This window comes from Beta vulgaris, chromosome 6 (genome assembly GCF_026745355.1).
Source record: "Beta vulgaris subsp. vulgaris cultivar EL10 chromosome 6, EL10.2, whole genome shotgun sequence".
Lineage (NCBI taxonomy): Eukaryota > Viridiplantae > Streptophyta > Magnoliopsida > Caryophyllales > Amaranthaceae > Beta > Beta vulgaris.
In genome coordinates, this window is record NC_079207.1 from 39,250,360 (window position 1) to 39,273,298 (window position 22,939).

The 22,939-nt window shown below is 36.2% G+C and overlaps 1 protein-coding gene across 3 annotated transcripts in view; it reads right to left on the reverse strand.

The window, feature by feature from the left end:
* LOC104896864 (ATP-dependent DNA helicase homolog RECG, chloroplastic) overlaps nucleotides 1-22,939 on the reverse strand; it is a 36,685-nt gene that overhangs the window by 4,088 nt on the left and 9,658 nt on the right. For all 3 annotated transcript variants that reach the window (XM_048646126.2, XM_010683652.4, XM_048646127.2), the window contains exons 7-14: nucleotides 20,399-20,480; nucleotides 17,321-17,410; nucleotides 14,878-15,111; nucleotides 11,734-11,805; nucleotides 11,379-11,528; nucleotides 11,153-11,296; nucleotides 5,901-6,059; nucleotides 2,899-2,982 (exon numbers count right to left, since the gene is read on the reverse strand). In XM_048646126.2, coding sequence (XP_048502083.1) covers nucleotides 2,899-2,982; nucleotides 5,901-6,059; nucleotides 11,153-11,296; nucleotides 11,379-11,528; nucleotides 11,734-11,805; nucleotides 14,878-15,111; nucleotides 17,321-17,410; nucleotides 20,399-20,480 — 1,015 coding nt within the window. The remainder of the gene's footprint in view (nucleotides 1-2,898; nucleotides 2,983-5,900; nucleotides 6,060-11,152; nucleotides 11,297-11,378; nucleotides 11,529-11,733; nucleotides 11,806-14,877; nucleotides 15,112-17,320; nucleotides 17,411-20,398; nucleotides 20,481-22,939) is intronic.

The following is a 22,939-nucleotide window of genomic DNA, read 5'->3' on the forward strand; positions in this document are numbered from 1 at the left end:
ATATTCAACACATTCAACAGTTATGTCGAGAAAGAAAGTTCCTTAAAAATATTGAATCTTAGGAGCGATTCTGACATAGAATATACCTAACTCAGTTTAACAAATATTGTGATGAAGAAGGAATATGCCATCAACTTATCGTGCTATATACACACCACAATAAAATAGTGTATCAGAAAGGAAGAATCATATTATAATGGAAATGGCAAGATCAATGTTGAAAGATAAAAGTCCACCTAACAAGTTTTGGGCATATGTATTCAACAATGTATCTCCAAAATCGTCCTTTAACTACGGCATTAAAAGGTCGAAAACCAATTAAAGCATGGTCTGGATGTAGACCTTCTGCAAGTCATTTACGAGTGTTTGGATGTGTATGATACATACATACCAGATCAAAATCGATATAAACTTGATGATAAAGCACAAAAAGAAATCTTCCTTGGTTATAGATCACAATCTAAATCATATAGAGTATATAATCCACAAACCGGGAAGATTCACTTTAGCACGATGTAGTTTTTGCTGAAAATGCATCTTGGAATTGGGAGCTAAATGACATTGACATAAGGTATGTGATTACACCATCATTTCAACAAGAACCTTCTACACAACAAGTAGATACTCAAGATGATTACAGAAGGAGTCTAATAACAATTCTGATGATTCTGACTCTCCTAAATTCAAATATGATAGTTTTTCAGACTCTCCTAAATCCTAGAAAGACCATACGAGTTTCTGACACATATGATAGTAATCAAAGAATTCCGGATATTGATCCAAAACAATGCGAGCCTTGTTGTCAAGCTATTCATGAACCAGTTAATTATGAGCAAACCTCTCAATATGAAGAATGGTGAACTTCTATGAAGGAAGAAATTCGCATGATTGAGAAAAACCAAACATGGGAATCGCAAGACAAGCCACCTAACAAAGATGTGATTGGTGTAAAATGGATATTCAAAACAAAACTTAATACAAACGGTTCAATTCAAAAGCACAAAGCCATACTAGTAGCAAAAGGATATTCCCAACTATTTGGCATCAATTCTAATTAGAAATTTGCTCGGGTATCAAGACAAGATACAGTTAGACTTGCTCTAGTAACACAAAGAAATGGTGAACTTATATGAAGGAAGAAATTTGCATGATTGAGAAAAACCAAATATGGGAATTGCAAGACAAGCCACCTAACAAAGATGTGATTGGTGTAAAATGGATATTCAAAACAAAACTTAATACAAACGGTTCAATTCAAAAGCACAAAGCCATACTGGTAGCAAAAGGCTATTCCCAACTATTTAGCATCAATTATAATGAGAAATTTGCTCGGGTATTAAGACAAGATACCGTTAGACTTGCTCTAGCAGCACAAAGAAATTGGAAAGTTTCTGAGCTCAATGTTAAATTCGCCTTTCTAAGCGAATTTCTTGAAGAAGAGATATATATTGAACAACCTCTTGGTTTTGTTATGAAAGGAAAAGGAGATAAAGTCTTGAAAGTTGAAACTAAAGAAAGCTTTATATGAGCTTGGTGCAGTAGAATTGATGGATATATTATCTAACAAGGTTTCAGGAGGTGTCCTAATGAAGCTACTCTATACATCAAGAAAGAAGGGCCTAATATTCTCATATTGTCCCTTTATGTGGATGATCTTATAGTTGCGTTTAAACAAGACATGATGAGTCAATTTGAAATGACTGATCTTAGTTTAATGAACTATTATTTGGCATGGAAATCAAGCAAACAGGAGAAGGGATCTTTATATGTCAGAAGAAGTATGCATAAAACATTTAAAGAAAATTTAAGATGGAAAATTCTAAGCCGATATCAACTCCTTTATCTCAAAATGAAAAACTGAGCAAACATGATGATTCAGAAGATGCTGCTATCAAGCAATATAGAAGCATAACTGGAAGCTTGTTATAACCTAACAGCAACAAGACCTGATACGATGTATGATATTAGTATGTTAGCTCGAATCATGCAAAGCCCATCCCAAATACATTTACAAGCTGTCAAAAGAGTTATTCGTTACTTAAGAGGAACCTCATATTGTGGAATATGTTATAAACCTATTCAGAATTGACTGTATACTCAGATAGTGATTGGGACGGATCCACAGGGATCCACAGATGACATGAAAAAGATCTCAAGATACGTGTTCTCAGTTAGATATGGTGTTTCTCTTGGCTAAATCAAGAGCTGGACATCGTGGCTCAATCAACAGCTGAAGCCGAATATACCGCAGTACGTGTGCAGCAACAAATCAAACAATTTGGCTGATCTTGGCAGAAATGGGGAAGCACAAACAACCAACATAGAATTTTATTGACAGAATATATGCTATGGCTATTGCAAAGAATCTAGTGCAACATTGAAAAACTAAGCGCATCAAGATAAAATATCCCTTTTTTGCGTGAAGCAGAAACTAAAGGATAAATCAGTCAAGTTCACTGCAGCTTAGAAGAACAAATTGCAGACGCATTCACTAAAGCTCTTCCAAAGCAACTTTTGATTATTTAAGATAAGCTTGGTGTTCAAAGGAAGTTCTTCAAGGAGGAGCCTTAAAAATGAAGGAACCTCCTTATTCCTCTCTAAAGCTTATTCCGCAAATCTTTCCTACAACATTAGTTCTAACTATGCTTATATTATGTATAATTTAAAGCCATTATTACTTAGCTAGAATATTAATAGTTGTTATTCATGTGAGCTTATTATATAAATCTACATATTACTCATACATAAACATGACAATAAGACAACAACAATATATTCTTTTCTATTCCTATAAATTATTGTTTAGCACTACACATTTTCAACATAGATCTTGAACCATGCAACCACTTAGAACATCAAAGCTAAGATTACTTTAACCTTACAAGGAAGCGAAATTACCTCATAAACCTTCTCAAATCCATTCTCATCTCCCTCGATGATACGTGTGTCGATAGGCAATCTTCCTGGAGGCAAATCTGTTATCTGCCATCAAAATTTTTGGAAGGGAACCACTATAAGGCTAATTGCCAAAGCATTTAAAGTATGATCTGAGATCAGGAGAAATACTTTCAAGATCCGACTATCTTTAAAATCCCCATGGTCCTTGAGGTACACTTGAAAAGTGGGACAAAGAGAAGAAGATTTTATACAAGCAAAAGCATAATTTTGTACTCTCTTTGTCCACAAAAACTCATTGGGTACTGATGTACATTATTTTGGCCAATCCACAACTAAACGACTTGTTAACTTACGCAGCAAATGTACCCCACTGAACCCGCTAAACCCATGTGATGAGGACCCCTCCACCAACTCACTCCGTCTTCATATCCTTTATGTTTTGGGGCTCCCATATCTCTCTTTCAATCATTTATTTTCCTAGTTTTACACTACCTACCAAAAGAGTCTATACTCTTCTACCATAGACTCTAACTAAGTGTGCCTAAACGGCTAAACCTAACACGATGCTTATCTGTGGAAGGAGAGAGTACTTTATTACCAGCAGCAACATAAAGGTAGGTCAACTTGAAGCGAGTACAAAATGCGAAGGATAAGTAGGACCATCTGTAATGAACTGGCATTTTGTGCAGATAATCTAAGGGAACAAGCTGGAGATATTCATCAATAGTAGTGGAAAATTTACAGAAAATAAAGATAGTTGCCAAGTATTCATGTGTTTAATCTCTCAATAATTTTCTTCATACCCAAGCTAACCTAATTATTTGTATTTACAATATTGCTCCTTCCTTATAATCAATGCATAACACTACAAGCCACCCAAACTTCCACCTTGTCCTCAAGGTGGATAGTAATAGGCAGTAATTCCCAGCCTCAGGCCAGTGTCCTCTTCAGAGTAGTTGTGTGTTGTGGGCTCTGGTGAGTATAAATCAGGACTTAGAAGGATATTGGATCATGGGTTGGCGGGGTAAGTGTGGAGATGGAAGGAAGGTTTGGGGGGGAAACTAAGATGGTTTTAGAATACGTTGGCATGGGTGGAGTGGTGGATAGAAAAATTGGGGTTAGAGAACTAGATAGAGAAATTGGGCTTAAGGTGAGGATGCCCAGATACCCAAACTTTCATCATTTGCAAGGTGGGTTCAAAGCAGGCCCATTTTCTGCATTACATAACTAACCGTTATTAGGTTGCTCTGCATAGTGGGGTTCTTCTCCTCTTCACTTTCCCATGTATACAACCCTTTTCATTAGTGATGTCATCCTTTTGATCTTTTTCCAAATTGTCCTTAAGAGCATCCACCACAGCATCCACCACCATGAACAAAAAAAAAATGTTCAACCCCCTGCTCACTACAACTTTCTCTCTCATCATCTAAAAAATGTCATGGCTCATGACCAAATTCACAATATCATACCACCCATGAGAAAAAAAAAATTCATCAATTTTCTCTCTCCTACTTTTTACTTCGAAATTAATGTTTTTGAAGTCTTCCAAAATATGGCAAAATGGACATCATTTTATAGATCTCAAAAAAAATGACCAATGGTATTTTTTGAAATATAACCATTTCAATTTGGCAAATACATTCTGTTACACATTTTCCGACCACTTGGTGGGGCCCACTTCTCTCATGACTTAATTTTTATTGTTCACCATGTGACCAATTCCTTAGTTGGTCACACTATGACCAAACATATTTTGCAACTTGTTCAGGATGGGGATGATATTTTTTTTTTTTTGTTTTGTTTTTGATCCCTTGAACTAATTTCATGTCATGTTGGTGGATGCTCCAACATCATCTTCTGGCTGCTTCTCACTCTCATCCAAGACACGTGACTTCATCCAATTTTGATATGTTGTATTTCGGAATTACAAAATTACCCTCAATTTCTGAATGTTCTGAATCTGCCTTCGTTCAAGTGAAAGGAAAATTCTTCAAAGCTTCTTCCACACCCCATAACTGGAAATTTCTGCAACAATAACCCCAATGAGCTTCACCCTACTTCACCACTCAATCTTTCGCCGAAACATAAGTCTACATCATCACTGGTATTTATGCCTAAGAAATGCTCCAGGTCACCCCTGACCCACTTGCTTCAGTTCCACCATTGACAAATCCATATTCTTCCGTGATTAGGCCACCACACGTTGCGGTTGCAAACTTACATTTCCGACTAAGAGGCCTGTACCATCGCCGGAACCACTTCCTCCGGCTTCACCTTTCTCGAACATTCCTCCACCACTGTGGTTGTTGCCGGCGACCATCTTTTTCTTCCCCCTCCTATCACTAATCTCTTTTATTTGTAGAGCTAACTTACTTACTTACTCCCCAAGCTAACCTAATTATTTATATTTACAATATTACGCCTTCCTTATACCTAATGCATAGCACCATCATTGCTCTTGCTCTATCCTTCAATTGTCCTGGACATATTTCTAGGCGCCATTTGGAATAGGAATCCGGAAAAAAAAGGAGTTTTCAGCATTCGCTATTATTTCCTACTCTCACCCCCAAACTCAGAAGAGATAAAAGGACAAAAAGAAAAAGAAATAAAAAGGGGCGAGGAAGAAAAAGGAGCTGCAATACTTGATTCTACGACAAAGAATACCTATGCATTTGTCAGGGTGGTAAATATAGGAATAATATACATGCATCGATCAGAAGGACCCGAAGTACACAGCTGCTTTTTTTCTAATTCAGTTACTTGACAAGAATTGAGGAATGGTTGGTGACTATTGATCAACAGAATTACAAATATCATTATCACACTATGACAAATATATGGCCTAAAAGACCAGTTTAAGGCCCACTCATGAAAGAAGTTTGTCTTTCCAAAAGCAAGTTTTTCTAGTCAAAATATTGTAAAAAAAGATAAAAACGATACAATAGGCAAGTAAAATTTGGAGATGATATTTTGTAATTTGTAAAGAAATAAAATCTGAATACCTGAGTCAGCGACATATCTCCATAAAGAGCCAAAGCAAGACTTCTTGGGATTGGGGTAGCTGACATTGCAAGAACATGAGGTGCCATCTGGATTTCAACTTTCGTGGCACCACCGAAAGAAGCTGAACCAGTTCCAGAAGATGTAGATGCACAACATAACTGCAAAGTTTTTTGCCGTCACAATCAACTAATGTATTCCGCCCAACATCCTGAAAGCAAGTAAATGCACTTACAATAGAATTTACGTCCCTTGATGACATCACATGCCACCAACATCAAATTTCATCTAACGATTATTTTCCATTATGTTATACGTGTCTGTTTAATACACTAGTCCATCCAGATGCCTAAGAACTCATTAAGCACATTATTATCCTAGGTGCCAATTTCTGACTTTTTGATGAAGCTAAAGAACATCGAAAATCGAAAAAATGAAGAGCAAAGGCTAAGGATTATATGGTATTTTGTGCAAAGTATTATGAAAAGTGCTGGAGATAATCAAGGGGAGACAAAAAAAATTACGAGAAAAGTCAAAGGAGCAAACACATACTGAAGTCCTTACAATCCAGTTTGAAGGTTGTGAAGTGAATTGTTGGCATTAAAATGCATCTCAGACATCATTAGAAAGCCAAGGTAGCAGCTAACTCATTTCTTTTGGAATATTAGGCATAGCAAAGCAGTATCTGGTAAATCTTTGGCTACCCACACACAAGAACATGGAGCTGGGACTGAAGGGCTGATGTCCTTATGAACTAAATTAGGTTTAGAAGCTGATGCGGCTCTTTGAGGATTGTGAATCAAAGTTTAGGTGCATAGAAACTTATTAGAGCTACATATAGCAGCAGCTGCATCAACTGTTAGTGCAGGACGGTAGTTCAAATGATATGATTGAGCAGATGTAGGAGCCATGCTGAACTGAATAAAGCGTGATTGAAATTTGGGACATAGGTGTATGAGTAGAGTACAATTTGGAGTGCTAGTATAAATGTAGCAGCAAGCTACTAAAGCATTTAGGGGTTGAACACAGACTTCTGTACAGACCTGGGAAGAGCTTAAAGAAAAAAATAGCTTGGAGAGAAAAGAAGAAGGTACTTTAGATATTATTATTCCTTTGCATACATAGGTCAGTAATTTCTTTATGATAAGAGGTATATTATCAATGGTTAACTACCCTCATTAACCCCTGGACACATCAGACTAACTTTTCGAGCTGGTCATTGCATCTTTTAGTTTGTTGATTGATTCTCAACCTAAACTTGCCTTTAAAGAAAGTTTTTCAGAAGCTTGAAATATGTCAAGGAGGCAGGAAGATGAAAATTGACAACTTGCAGCCCACAAGAGAACAAGCTTATGAAATTTTTTTGTCATGCTTTATCTGAACTTTCTGACCAGCTGTAATTTACTCTTTCCATAAATTTTGTTTACATATCTTAGCTTTAAGATTCTCACAAGGCTCAATTAATAGAGCTTATTTTCAGCTATGCTCCAAAACAGAAGAGCCTTTATTGATTAATTCCTAACTCTCCATCCTGGATCTGCGTGGCAACCTTTTGTCCTAGGTTACTACAATATTTCACCAGTTTCACCCCATTACTTAAGTCTTTGCACTTTCGATTTCATACAAATAAGAACTCTCGCCTCATTATTAGCTAAAATTTTTTAGGTCTAAAGAAAAGAGTATAGGAGCCTACATCTCAACTTCACAAGGTTCCTTAATGTAAGAAAAAAATCACATAAATCGTAAATAAGAGCTAATTGTAATGATGTGCTACTTCAACTAGGGAATAAAGAAAGAGAAACGCCCAAACCCATGAGCTGCCGAGAGGCCTGAGACACTTAAAAAACTACTTTTTTCTTGACTAAACAGCCGAACACAGAATCGCCAACTAGATCATAAAAAAGGCCAGCTACCACAGAATTTATCCTGCTTTCAGCTTCTGAGATTCGCTAAAAGGATCTGCAAGTCCGTTTCAAAGCAGTTGCTAAAAAATGAAATCTCTAGCACCTAACCATTATAAACTCACCTAAATTTTCCAACATTCTAGCCACAACACAAAAATCCATAATAGGATAATAAGTACAAGGGAATTCTAGAAAGAAGAATGAACAAATTATATGCCTCTCCAAAAGAAAAGAGAAACGTGCCTGTTTCCTGCAATTATGAAGTACATGTACGTGACAATAGCCACGAAGTGCGACATAAAATGCTGCTCTTGCCAAATCTCAAATGTAACATTACATGCCCGAAGTGCAACAGAAAAGGTTCGCACAGCCAATCGTTTTTTATGAAAAAATTATATATAAGAATTTACAGAGTATACAACAAATAAAATAAATTGTCCTCCAGCACAACTGAAAATTAGAAAGAAATCCATCTCCTTTTTTATTTGCAAAATTGAGCAACTTTTCAAAACCAGGGCTGCCTTAGCCCAGAAGGAAGCCACATAAGTGACTCTTTCCTTAAAGCAAGTGATATGGTACAGAGGACCCCAAGAGAATATACAGATTCTATTCTAACAGTAAATCCATAAAAGTGGCACGCTGTAACAACATCTCTTTGTTCACCCCATTCCGAAATCCAAACAGCACACACGTAACAACTCTACCACAAACACAATAAAGAGGCCAACCGACAACGCCTGATACAAAACAAACAACATTCACCAAAGATATCGAGCCACCTATTACCTAAAAATGAAGAATGACATGCACAAAAGGCTCTCATTTGCATAAAAGATATAACCAGGCCGGCCCCTTCCTCTGGTGCATACTTTTTGTATTGCCCTTAATCCAGCGTCCTCTCACCTTAAGTATACCCCTGTTTGACAAATAAAAGATTTCCAAAGAATAACCTTGGCAAGGAAATAGAACCAACATTAGGCGATTGTATACAAAATAGAGGCGACCTTCTTTTGTGTGGAACCAATAGGTAGTTGATTGTCAGAGAATGATGAAAGAAGTAAAATGCTTTTGTGGATTCTAGTTGCAGTTTTACCTCCTCTTCCGATAACATTTCACATGTAAGAGCGAAACATAGAGGAAGGGGGTTACTTTCCTAAGTACGTAATGCATACTCCTCAATATACACTAATATATTAATAAAAGAACCAATAATATCTATGTTTTAATTCTATGTACACCTCTTATTTGCATGACATCTTCTTTCTCCTCTCAAAATTTCTAGCCCATAAATTCATAACATGGGTTCATCTGGAACCTGCTACATCATGACATCTTAGTGGTATGCTATGCATCAGACAAGACATGATAACTGCCTTCATTATGGTCCCATAATATATCCTGGCTAAGCTAGATTAAATACTATGTATATTTGTGATATCTGATAATCATGCGCCAAAATTTCCTATTTCGAGACCGGTTCTTATTATGAAATAGTGGTAATTATAACCAGTAATTTATAATATACACCGGTTATGACAGCGAGTCGTCTTCCATTTTCCCTGGTTCTTCACACCTGTAGTATTTTCAAGGTACTGGTTCCTGGAGCAAGTAAATAATACCTATGTAACTCAGACACACAGATTGAGTGTCTATTCGGATACGGGTGTCCAAGTGTCCGACTCAGCTATTTTGTAGAAAAAAGTCAAGTTTTTAGTTTTAAATGAAGTATCCAAGTAAAGTGTCGTGTCGGACACGACACAACACCCCGTTTGTGAGGTAAATGAAGGTGTCGGAGTAACACTAAATAATACTGCTATAATTTAGAACAGAAACTAAATTTTTTATAGTAAAAATAACGGTTTTTCACCATATACCCCTGACAAATTTTTTTTTGCACCGTATACCCTTTCAACTTTTGAAATTCACCATATACCCCTCACCTTTCGAAAAATACATCAACTTAGCCTTTTGACTAACGGAAGGCTAACGTCGTTAGTCATTAACCCCTAATCCCCCCTCTAACCCTAATTAACTACCCTAAACCTATGCCAAACCCTAACCCTAATCCCTAATCTAATACCCTAACCCTAACCACCCCTCCACCCCTTACCCCACCCACTCCCCCACCCTTACCCCTGCAGCCCACCCACTCCCCCATTACCCCACCACCCCGAAGCCCACCCCATCCCCACTCGCGCAGCCCCTCGCCCACCCCCGAAACCTCCCTCCCCACTCCCCCGCTGCCCCTCCCCCCACCCCCTCGCATCTCCCGACTCAAATTCCCCTCCCCTACAAACTCGCCGGAGAAGAACAAAAAAACGCATGAAGGTGGTTCGATTTTCGCGCATCTGGGTTGCTGTAGCGGGAAGGGGGTCGCGATAGGGGAAGCGGCGAGGAGGGGGGTTCGCGCAACAGGGAAGGGAGGGGAGGGGGTTCGATTAGAAGCAGGGAAAGGGAGGGGTTCGCGCAGCAGGAGCAGGGAGGGGGTTCGATTAGCAGCGGGGGAAGGGTGGTGGTGGTGGTGGTGAGGGAAGGGGAGGGGGAGGGGTTCAACGGGTTAAGGGGAAGGGTGGTGGTGGTTACGGAGGAAAAGAAGGGGGGTCAGCGAGGGAAAAGGGCAGGTGGTGGTGATGACGGGGTGGTGGTGAGGGGGTGGTGGTGACGTGGGGTAAGGGGTGGTTAGGGTTAGGGCCCAAATTAGTGGATAGGGTTAGTGCCCAAGTTAGTGGTTAGGGGTAGGGCCCAAGTTAGTGTATTAGATTAGGGTTAGGGTTAGAATTAGGGTTTGATTTAGGTTAGTTAATTAGGATTAGGGCCTAATGAGTAACGGAAATCTAACACCGTTAGTCATAAGGGCATGCTGATGTATTTTGTGAAACATGAAGGGTATATGGTGAATTTGGAAACTTGCGAGGGTATACGGTGCAAAAAAAAATTGTCAAGGGTATATGGTGAAAAAACCGTAAAAAAAACTTCTAAAACACCATGCCTTTATAAAAAACTTTTTCAACGTATCCTTGTGTCTTTGGATCCAGAAGTTTCCTAGTTCGACTCTTGATTTCATCGAATCTGACACTCGTATATGAGTCTTAGCATGCACTTTCATCAGCATCACAATACTTTTACAAGTTAGAATCAAAAAACTTTTAATCCAGGAATGATCAGTGGTCCAAGACATCTCTTAAAATGTGTAGATTTTCACTGTCTCTCTTGTACAGTTGAATTTGACAGATTTCAGGGCAGAAGAGTAAAAACTCATGAACTCATCATGATTACGAATGCTCAGGAAATATAAGCAATAAAAGTAATTTAATGTTGGAGATGGCATCATATGAAAACAAAAGGACAACCTTACTATTGAATCTTCCTCTCTGGATTACACCAAAGCGATGTTGCTCATCTATCACTGCAAGTCGCAAAGCCAAAAATTCCACACTTTCAGCTATCAAACTATGGGTTCCAATTACTAAAGATATAGTCCCTGCTTGGAGTTCCTGTAGAAAGCTAGTGAGAACAGTAGCAAGAGTCACAACTCACAATGGATATATCAAAAATTAGCTAAAGATCAAGAAATACATTGCGTATCATCTGTGCTTGTTTTGTTGGAGTTGACCCCGTTAGAAGTGTAATGGAAGGTTTGCTAGCAGATTCCATATTCTCCAACAGATTAGATAACTCCTCATAGTGCTGGACTGCAAGCAACTCAGTTGGGACCATGTAAGCTGCCTAAAACAATTGAATTAAATAATGTTAGAAAAAGAGTCATCTCGTGAAATGATGAGTATGCCCAGAGATGGATAGACTTAGAGTTGTTAAACAGTTAGGCAACTTATGCATCACAATTTTTGATGAGGAGGCAACTACACGTTTCCCCTACATACTTCATGAAAATACATAGGCATGTCGTCCTTAAATAGTTAAATGTGCTAACCTGATATCCAGAACCAACGACTTCCATGCAAGTCAAAAAAGCAACAACTGTCTTTCCACAGCCCACATCACCCTGAAAGGAATAATGCATACCAAAGATTATTATTTTTAATTATTTTTTGAGCTGGGGGAGGGTTTAGGGAGGAAAAGCCTAGCACCCAACCGAATAAACCACCAAAACAAAGAGAGGGAGGCAGAAATACAGATCATAGAAATATTGATGTAATGATGGGAAAGGCGGAGCGGAAACACGTGTTTACTGGATCATTCTTCAAAACATGCACACAAGAAGTAGTCACAAACTCTTGGTTACATGAAATATTGCAACTCTTCCAAACCCATAGTGATTTTTTGCAGATGAAAACTTGACACATTTCAAACAGAATCAACCAGAAAACAAATGCTGAAATGATCACCAGCACAATAATACGCTTACAAGAATAATCTTTCCTACAGCTGAAAATAACATTCTATAATCTATACAAGTAGTTGCTAAGCATTAGGGTGGATCAATTCCATAACCTCATTTCCCTCTGTCCTCAGAAGATCGCCCCACTTTCCCTTTAGGGTCCATACTATCTCTGTCTACTTTTTCTCCTAACCCACACAAAAACATACAAAACTAGCTACCCACTCAATACAACTCTTAAAAAGGTAACCAAAAGAGAAAGAGGGGTTATTCTGCTTGTCTCCTCAACTCGGATGTCACCTCTGAAAAATTCCTTGAAAATGATCCCTATATACTGGCCCACAAGACTATATTCAGCATGGTTATGAGGTGGTTCCTACATTATTAACTAGTTGTCATACTATCAATTAGGTCTGATGACATCTGTTTTGACCAAAATTATTCTGTGTGTCACTTGGCGTATTCTATTTTCATCTGTCTAGTTGTTAACCAATTTCTCTTACCAATGCCAATGTTATTACAACTGCCATCCACATGTCAAGTTGCAACACCTAGGATTGGTTGCTCTTGTCTGGATGACATGTCACCAATTGATATTGAATACAGCTTGCAAAATATTAAGCTTGTTCATCAATGAAGCTAACTTATCAGTCCTCATAAACATGGCTTCATTGATGAACAAGCTTAATATTTTGAGAGGCCCAATGCGCAAGAAACCACTAGGGCAAGAGGGCTTTCCTATATACAACCTTGTGTCTTAGCTTTTGCATGTGAATTCTTTAATTCAAAAAAGACGAAGGCTCCAAACTTATGGATCCAATTGCATGATAATCATGCACAATAACTTCAAACCATCCACAAGTTGGCCCCAGTTTCGAGCCTGGGCAGCCTGACAAGAAAGTAAGAAACATAGTGTTGGGATTCCCAAAACAAGCTTCAAATTTAAGTAGTTATAACTTATTGATATCTACCCCCAACGATTTTATACCAAACACATGAAAGCCATTGGGTCAGTTTGTTGCAGGTATGAGGTCACCAGCCAAGAAATTGGAGACTAGGATGAAACTCCCTTGGATGTTCCAAAGTTACTTTACTTAGATACAGAAAGTTCTACTTACCATGAAAATTATTACTTCTGACAAGAAGTTCCACTTACCCAGGAGAAGTAGGTAAGTAGAATCCTCCATTTGATGTGAAGTAAAACTGAAAATTCTTCTACTTCCCAGAAAGTTCAAGAGCCTGTTTATATATTATCAATATATGTTAGAAATACGACCACTAGGTCTAAACCATTCATATCCTGACCCACCATTATACCCATCTAATAATATAAGAAATCCCATCTATGACCAATTGACCATCAATTTTTTCTTAAGCTAATGCTTTCCACTTTTGTTGAGCTCCAAATTTGGCAAATCAGACAAAATTATCATCAAAATGCTTTAGTATGAAGAAAGAAGTGCATAAGAAAGCAAAATAGAGAAGCAAAAAGAACATGTTAATATCTACTTGCCAAATTCGAAAGGGGAGGGGTTTTATTTATTCTTAGCTCATTCACCCTTTTAATTGTGAAAGAAAACCTTCAATAAACTTTCAATAATTGGGGATAAGGCTACAAGCATTTAGATCACCAAAACTCTTATCGAAGAAATATTCATGACAGGATGTTATCATTGTATAAAATCTCATGTACAGGAGAGTAAGAAACTAAAGGGACGCGACAAGTAAGAATACTTGTTGGACTATAGATATAAGTTTTTTTTTTTTTGTTTGGGGGGGGGGGACACATTATGAGAGAAGTAAAAAATAAAGAAGAATGTACAATAAGTACAATTCTATGTTTTTTTAAATATATAAACAAAAAATCTTGGCCGAGACAGTCTGAGTATGACTAATAACTGAGACAGCCAGCTGAAATCGTCATAATCGTGGCCGCGATCAACCAACATCTCCCCCATAACATTCGAGACCTTGCCCAAAAACCTAAATCCCCAAATTTGCAGAAATTATAGATTACAATCAAATTCTTCAAAAAAGGTATCAAAATCCAAAAAGAGAGAGAGAAAGAGAGAGGAGAGGAGATACAAAGGTTTGCTGAATGGGCTTCTGCTTGAGCGGCAGAATGAACAAACAACGACCACAACTTCTTGTCGGCTTTGTGTCGGAGGAGGAAGACGAGCATGAGCAACAACTTTAACAACGGAAGCAGCTAACAGAGAAGTTAAGTTAGGGAAAGAAAAGTAAAACGATTTTCGATGGTGAATTACTTATAGTTGAATGTGTGGGAGGAAGATGGTGGTGGTGGTGGTGGTGGTGGTGGGTGCCATATATCAATGAAGGAGAACGAAGAAGATGGGAGTAACTGAGATTAAAAGGCAAGAAAAGGGGGTATTTTGAAAAACATAAACTAATAAGGTATGGAGAGCCATGATACTAGTATATGTTAAATATTAGTTAATATGGAGAGCCAAGCTAGCATAAGTGCTAAGCTCCTTATTTACGACGGGAACTTCACAAGTGTTTACTAGCGAGTTCACTTGTCTATTGTCAAACCCATAAACCTACCAGCAGGTCAAGCTCAAACAGCTACAGCAGACTGCTAATTCCACTCCTGATACTATCAAGAAAGGAGGTTTGCCCACCAAAAATAATCATAAACAATTGTGCAAACTGAAAGAGAATGAGAAGCAGCAAAACTGAAACTCCCAAGCAACAGTAGAAAGTACGAATCCAAACCTGCAGCAGCCGATTCATGGGAACTGGTCGCTTTAGATCGCAGATGATCTCTGAAGCCGCACTTAGTTGACCTTTCGTTAACGAATAAGGAAGTGCGTCAAAAAACCTCTTAGTGAGGTCACACCACTCCTCCGTGAAAATTGAACTTTGCTCCATATGTCTGTATCTTTCAAGCAATCCTTCCTTCTCTATTCTTGATCCAAGACCTTCAAGCATTTGGTACATGCGTCCCAACTAGGAAAAAAGTACAAATACAAGTGAGCCACCAATTTCAATGATTCAATAATAATTTTGTTCCATCTTCTATATGTTTAGTGCAATTTATTATAAAACACAAATATGCATAAAACCATACAATTATACATACATACTACCTGTGTCTCTTAATACTTGCAGCATATGGTAATGGCTTCTGCATATGTATATATATGTATGTATATCTACTGAAAGTTCCTTCATCCCTTACTTTTCGCAAAAACTCTTTGACCATGTGCATCTTTAATTATGTATTAATAAGTATCATAAAAGTTAATACCTTTGAATGTATTCATTGAGACGATTCTAACAAGATCTCACATGACTACATTTTTTAAAGAAAATCTAAGGTGAACCGTGAACCTTCATAAGGTTTGACTTTGAAAAGGTGAAAGGGAAGTTTATTCGGGACTGAGTGAGTAAACATACATAATATATATATATATATATATATATATATATAGAAGTGAGTTCATATGAGAATGCATACTTACATGAGAAATGAGAATTAATTTTACCCGTTATAACTCTTATGAATAAGTGAAGTAACTCTAATGAAAAAGTGATGTAACTCCAAAAAAAGAGTATTAGAAAAAAAAAAATCAAAATTTGAAATTTTTTTTTATGGGCTCAATTTTTTTTTAAGGTTGGTATAACTCTAATGAACAAGTGCTGTAACTCTAATCCAATCTTGTGGTTGAGATTCATTCTCATTTCTCATGTAAGGAACATTCTCATGTGATCTTGCCCCTATATATATATATATATATATATAATATATATATATATATATATATATATATACTTCCTCCGTTTTTATTTAGATGTTACACTTTTCAAATCACGGACTCCTAGGTAATTTTTGGAGAGGAGAGAGATAGAGAGAATAAAAAACAAAAGGGTCCCACGTGAACATGTGATAGGAGAGAGATAGAGAGAAGTTATCATCCAAAATAAAAGTGTAACCTCTAATTTAAAACTTCCTAAAATAGAAAGTGTAATATTTGAAAAAAACAGAGGAAGTATATATATATACACTTCCTCCGTTTCATAATACTCACTACACTTTCCATTGTGAGAAGTTTCACATTACTTGCTAAACTTCCTTTTTGGGCAATAAACTCTCTCTATCTCTCTCCTCTCACATGGGTCCCTTTTCCTTTTACTCTCTACCTCTCTCTTCTCCAACAATTGCCCAGGAGTCCGTGAATTGAGAAGTGTAGCGAGTAATATGAAATGGGGGAAGTATATATTCATAAAGGGGCAAGATCACATAAGAATGCTCCTTGCATGAGAAATGATAATGAATCTCAACCACATGATTGGATTAGAGTTACAACACTTGTTCATTAGAGTTATACCCCCTTAAAAACTTTTGAGCCCAAAAAATAGATTTTTTGTTTTGAATTTTTTTCTAATATTCTTTTTTTGGGACTTACATAACTTTTTCATTAGAGTTACATCACTTATTCATAAGAGTTATACCGCGTAAAAATCATTCTCATTTCTCATGTAAGTATGCATTCTCATATGAACTCAATTCTATACACACAGTCTCTCTCTCTCTCTCTCTCTCTCTCACACACACACACACACACATATATATAGGGGCAAAATCACATGAGAATGGTCCTTACATGAAAAATGAGAATGAACCTCAACCACACGATTGGATTAGAGTTACAACACTTGTTCATTAGAGTTATACCCTCCTAAAAAAATTTGATCCCAAGAGTAAATTTTTTTTTTTTGAACTTTTTTTTTCTAATATTCTTTTTCTGGAGTTACATCACTTTTTCATTAGAATTACATCACTTATTCACTTATTCATAAGAGTTATAGCACGTAAAATTCATTCTCATTTCTCATGTAAGTATGCATTCTCATATGAACTCACTTATAATATATATATATATATATATATATATATATATATATATATATATATATATATATATATACATATATTTATATACATAAAGTGAAAAATGATTGTCATTAATATAGTAACGCAGCCAGCATCTTTTATCATATGAATATGAAATTGAGCATCAGCCATAAAAGAATTATCAATTTAGATTGATATTACATATGGCAACTCCAAAGGAAAACAATTACCAAAAACATGTCAAATCAAACACAAACACATATAGAACCCAAAGAAAAAGCATGTACAAATTGAGAGCACCTGAAGGTAAAAGAACTCGTCAAATATAAACCTCCTGCGAGCAAGATCAGCATGATCTAAATCCTTAGGCTGGTGAATCGCAATATATGCCTGCATACCATTACCAGCATTCAGCAGTAAAAATGCAGAAGCAGAACAAGAAGTGATAGATCGTGAGATGCAGAACAACAAAAACAGAAAGCACATCATGTATTCGCAATGCCACTTCCATAAGCTATGCACAGGTGCCACCAGTTCCATAAGATCATGTGTGTGAACCCAGAGGAATTTTCAGAACATGCTGCCTGACACTCGACACACATTGAGTATGCCAATAGTATTTAGCTTGCTTCTTTCAGCAGGCACCCAGGTTCCAACCTTGGTCCTACTCCTGTATGAGGCGTATAACAACAGTAAGAGAGAAAAAAGATTCTTTGCAACATGCATGAGTGTCTTTCACTCTTTACACAAGAGAACCACAAGAAGGTAAGCTCTTGCTCTATGAAGCAAGTATGATTTCATTGGAAAGGCAATTCAACGTCACCACGGCCTCTAGCAACAATGAGAATTAGCATTGAAGGAGTCCATACATACTCATGTTTTATTTTTTTATTTTAAGGAAAGATTGATACTCAAGATTTTCACTTGTTCCAACTTCCTAAATATTGATCGTTAATGACTCATTAAAGGAGAAAGTAAAAGTTTGTCTCCAAATCTAATTAGTCTCTATGAAATCACTTTAGTAACTCTATCTTACACCCAATTTGTATATATATATATATATATATATATAGGGGCGAGATCACATAAGAATGCTCCTTACATGAGAAATGAGAATGAATCTCAACCAGACGATTGGATTAGAGTTACAACACTTGTTCATTAGAGTTATATCCCCCTAAAAAACTTTGAGCCCAAAAAAAAAAAATTTTTTTGAATTCTTCTTCTAATATTTTTTTTTTTTTGAGCTACATCACTTTTTCATTGGAGTTACATCACATCTTCATAAAAGTTATAGCGCGTAAAATTTATTCTCATTTCTCATGTAAGTATGCATTCTCATATGAACTTACTTCTATATATATACATATACACACACACATATATTATATATATATATATATATATATATATATATATATAATATATATATATATATATATATATATATAATATATATATATATATATATATATATATATATATATATATATATATATATATATATATATATGTGGGTTCTCGTCAACACAACTCTTATATGAGAATGCTAAGTAATAATTCATTCTGAACCAAAAAGTAATCAATTTTGGCTAATAACCATTAATGCGGAACCCCAATCTTTCAATACGATTACATTTCAGGAAACCTGATTACCATGTAATATGTTAATAATAGATTACATATTAGATAAAATGGAAAACTATTCCACCGACGTTCTCATATAAGGAATGTTGTCATCGGAACTTTTACGGATCATCAAAAACCAATAGTATCAAGCTGGACACTTAAAACTAAGGTACAAAAAGAGAGTACATTTTAGAGAGTCCAAATTGTTGATTGTTTTTTGGTAAAAGAAAGTGGTCCATTGCTTTGTAAATTACATTTCAATCATTTGTTATGAAGTCCTATGTTACTCCGACACGGATACGGATGTCGTATCCAAGCAGGGATCGGAGGATCCGACACTCTACTCCAAAAGTATGGCCGATACGGGCATACGGTCAAAAGAGTGTCTTGATACACGGGTGTCGTATAAGTGTTGGAAAAAATCAACACACCTTTGTTCCGTAAAAGAAAAAGTTGTAAAATTGTTAAAAAGTAAGTAGAATTTAAATTTTTACCTTGAAAATTATTATAACTAAAGAATAGCAGACATTTATTTTTCATGTTGGTTTAATAAGTAAGAGTAAATGAGGGTCATGTTCCAATAGTCAACTTTACATTTAATAAGTATTTATTTTGCTTTTATTTGTTTTGCTTTTCTTTATAACATTTCAAGTTTTAGTAGTATTTGTTTTTTTCTTTTTCAGAACAACCATTTCCCTGTGTATTTCATCTTCTTCAGTTCTCTTCTTTCTCCCTCTCTGTGTCAATCACATCGGATAACAATGGAATCCTCCTTCCAGTTTGAAATTGATCGAAAAGCAAAATCCCCATGGTAATTTTCCTAAGCTTAGTCTCCTCTCTTTCCAATTTCACATCTAGGGTTTGTCATCCAAGCCCTAGATCTGTAAGTTCTCCTTTGCAATTTCAATGGGCTTTTCTTTATTCTCTTTTTCTCTTCTGATTGGGTGATTTCGACACCTCTCTTCCGACACTTTTCTGATACCCGACTCGGACACTTCTTCCAGGCGTGTCGAGAGTTGTGTCGCGTAGACACGCGACACCCAAAGTGAAAGAGGGTGCCGAAGTAACATAGATGAAGTCTATCCACAAAAATTGTGATATGTACCACAAGTCCACAACTTTGTTTAAATCCTTGTTTACTTACATTCTGTGTTGTACTCCTTTTACCTCTAAATGTACCCCTTTTATTTTGAAAAAAGGTACTATTTTTCTACTAAAATGTACTCTTGGTTTCAGTTTTCAGCATATTATACCTCTATATCTATATACTACCTTCTTTTTCACAATACATGCTAAGACTCTTTTTTCACGTACTCCAACACGCTTCTTTGGACATGAATATCTCTAATTGCGTATAACTAAAAATCATTAAAAGTTGATATTTGGAATTCTCGCATTGAGACGAATTTATCAAGATCCCACTTGACTATGTTTTTTCTTGCATAATGATGCAAGAAAAGATTATCATAGTTGGTTGATGTATGTACTGAGAAACGGAGGTAGTATAAAGTAATGATACTAGGAGAGAGAAATCAACAAACATAAATGAACCCTTTATCCTTGCGAAGAAACTAAAATATAAAAAAAGGTATTTCATGACTAGGACCTTGAAAGAGATGAAGCAATTAACACAAAGTTTTAGCATAAAACGTTAGGAGAGTACAATATTCTAGCTTTCACATTAAAGTGGATTGATTTAGCATACATTATGACAAAAATTGCTAGTAAAAAAACTCCAGTTTTGCTTACATCATGGAGCCCCGGAAGTCCAATGTCTATTGTGATATCTTCAGGAATAGGATCAATATTAGAATGCAATGACTGCAATGCTCTGAAGTATAAGACAAATTTCAAATGGTAAGTGCATGATAAAACACAAATTAGCACAAAAACAATTAGAAATGAAGCTAGGAAGATGCCAATCGAAGCAGCATTTGCCAAGAAAAAAGAAAAGTGTAGGTTTCTAACAATACGAAGAGGAGATGCAGAGATCTGCTTGTCTTGCCATTCGAATAACAAAGTTGATCATGCAAAAAAAGTCCGGGATTGTGATACAACTTCAAGATGATCATGACTAAAAACAAGCAACAACCTATTTTGACCAAGGAGACTATTCTTTAGATCGATTTCAATCTAACTTTCAAACACGTTGCCGGAAAATTTGTGATATGTCTTGTACACTTTCTTCTCACCAAAGAGCTACCACATCATCCATTCTAACAATATCTCAATTTCGTAGGATTAAGTCCATGAAAAGGGTTACTAGTGAACATCAATTTACACAATTATTAAGTGTCAAATTACTATGCATTCATTGGATTTGTATCATCACAAACACTCTCTTTGATGGTCCCACTTATATGGCCAATTTTAATAATTATATAATGTGATCATTTTAAGGCTTTTAGTGTTGGAAATTAGTAAATTGCATCAACATTGGCATCAACATTACCCCTATGCTGCTAGACTATAAGATTAGGAGGGTTAGAAGCCCTACACCTACGAGAACATAGAGGTTGGATCAAATGCCCCTTGATCCATGATGAAACAGTGCGTATGGCTTCTGTAATTGGACATGAATATCATCAGATGCCTAAAATTCATCATTTCATATAGCTCCCACTTGCTACGACAAATGGAATGATAAATACTGATTTTTCCAAATCATTTTACATTTAATTTTGAGTCCTATATTAAGTAGAAGACAAGAATAGCCTAATTCAGGGAATCCCATACTTCCATTAGCTTGACAGCTCTTCATTTTCTTATTTTGACCTTGCTCTAAACAAAGGATACAAGTTTTCTCTAGATTAAATTAGTAAAACATCCAATAACTATGGTTATGATAAAAGCATAGTGTGAAGCCCCTGTTATAAAGAGAACTTTTCGGAAGCTTTAGTATATATAACTCTGTTAGGAATGTCGTTAATATGCATCCAAAGAGAATTACTTTGTAATACAATAAGAGCTGCAGTAACAGTCTTTAGATAGATTAAGATAGTAAAAGTGTAAAACAACCAATAACTACTAGATACTATATCTTATTGATGGTTGTGATAAAAGCATTATGTGTGTAGCTCCTGTTATAGAGGACTAATCACCAAGAGTGTTTTAGAAGCTTTAGTAACAGATAGGGATGTTAGTTAAGCTTTTGATATGCATTCCAAGAGAATTACTTTGCAATACAACAAGAGCTGCGGTAGCAGACACATAGAATAAAGTTCTACATTATCATATTAAGGAGTAACATCTCTTTCTTTCCATCAAATCCAACTAAAAAGTTGCTTTGCATTGTTATGTGAATAATAATATTGGAAAAATTGACAAGAATGTCCCAACTACGGCCGTCCTTCCATATAAAGTCCCAGCTATTGATTATCCCATTGCAGGCTACACTTTAAGGTGTATTTTACGTGTGTGGTCCCTTGTGACACATGAGATGTGACCTCCTAAGCATGGATTTTTAGAGTTCAATTAGTAATATACTGGACAGCATAACTACTGGCAGAAGAGTCCAAACAAAGTGATTGTTGAGTAAAAATTAATTATTTTTTGGTCATAACATTTTCATGGTGATGAATTAGGAATTTTCATGGACATACCACAATGATCGATTAACTCACTCTATAAACAACTATTAAGTGTACTAGTTGTCATACACTTAAAAATTGTGGTGGTACATCTGACAAGTGCAAACATTGGCACCCCAGTGTAGAGCATGTTAGAGGTACCGCCACAACTACTAGATATACCATCAAATCATTAGATGTACTACCTTAACAATCTAATGCTCCACCGCAACAAATTAATCTTCAATGTACTTGTGGTACATTAATAGGTATAGTAGTATATATGATAGATACCTTAACTCATATATCACCCTTTAGACAGAAAATACGACGGCCTTACATTTAGGTCTCTAAAATTAGAGTTGCACTATTAAAGTTCAAGTCATCAAAGAGGGAAAACGAAAAATACAAGTCAAAAAGTGACACTTCACCATAATGTAGGGAAAATTCTCCAAATCCATTATGTTTTTTCTTACTAATGTTTTATTCAGGGGAAAAAGCTCAAGAATTTCAAAGGTAATCTCGATGACACCTATTATTCTCCTCACAAAATTTATGATTGAGACTAAGCATACCTTCCTGGTAAATGCAGAAATTCTCCATTCATTTTTTTTATTTTTTTCAGGTTTAAATGCACAATATCTCCTTGTCATAGGGAAAACAAGCGAAGAAGTGGCAGTTCAGGTATTGGTATTAAATAATCAGGCATCATATGATGAGG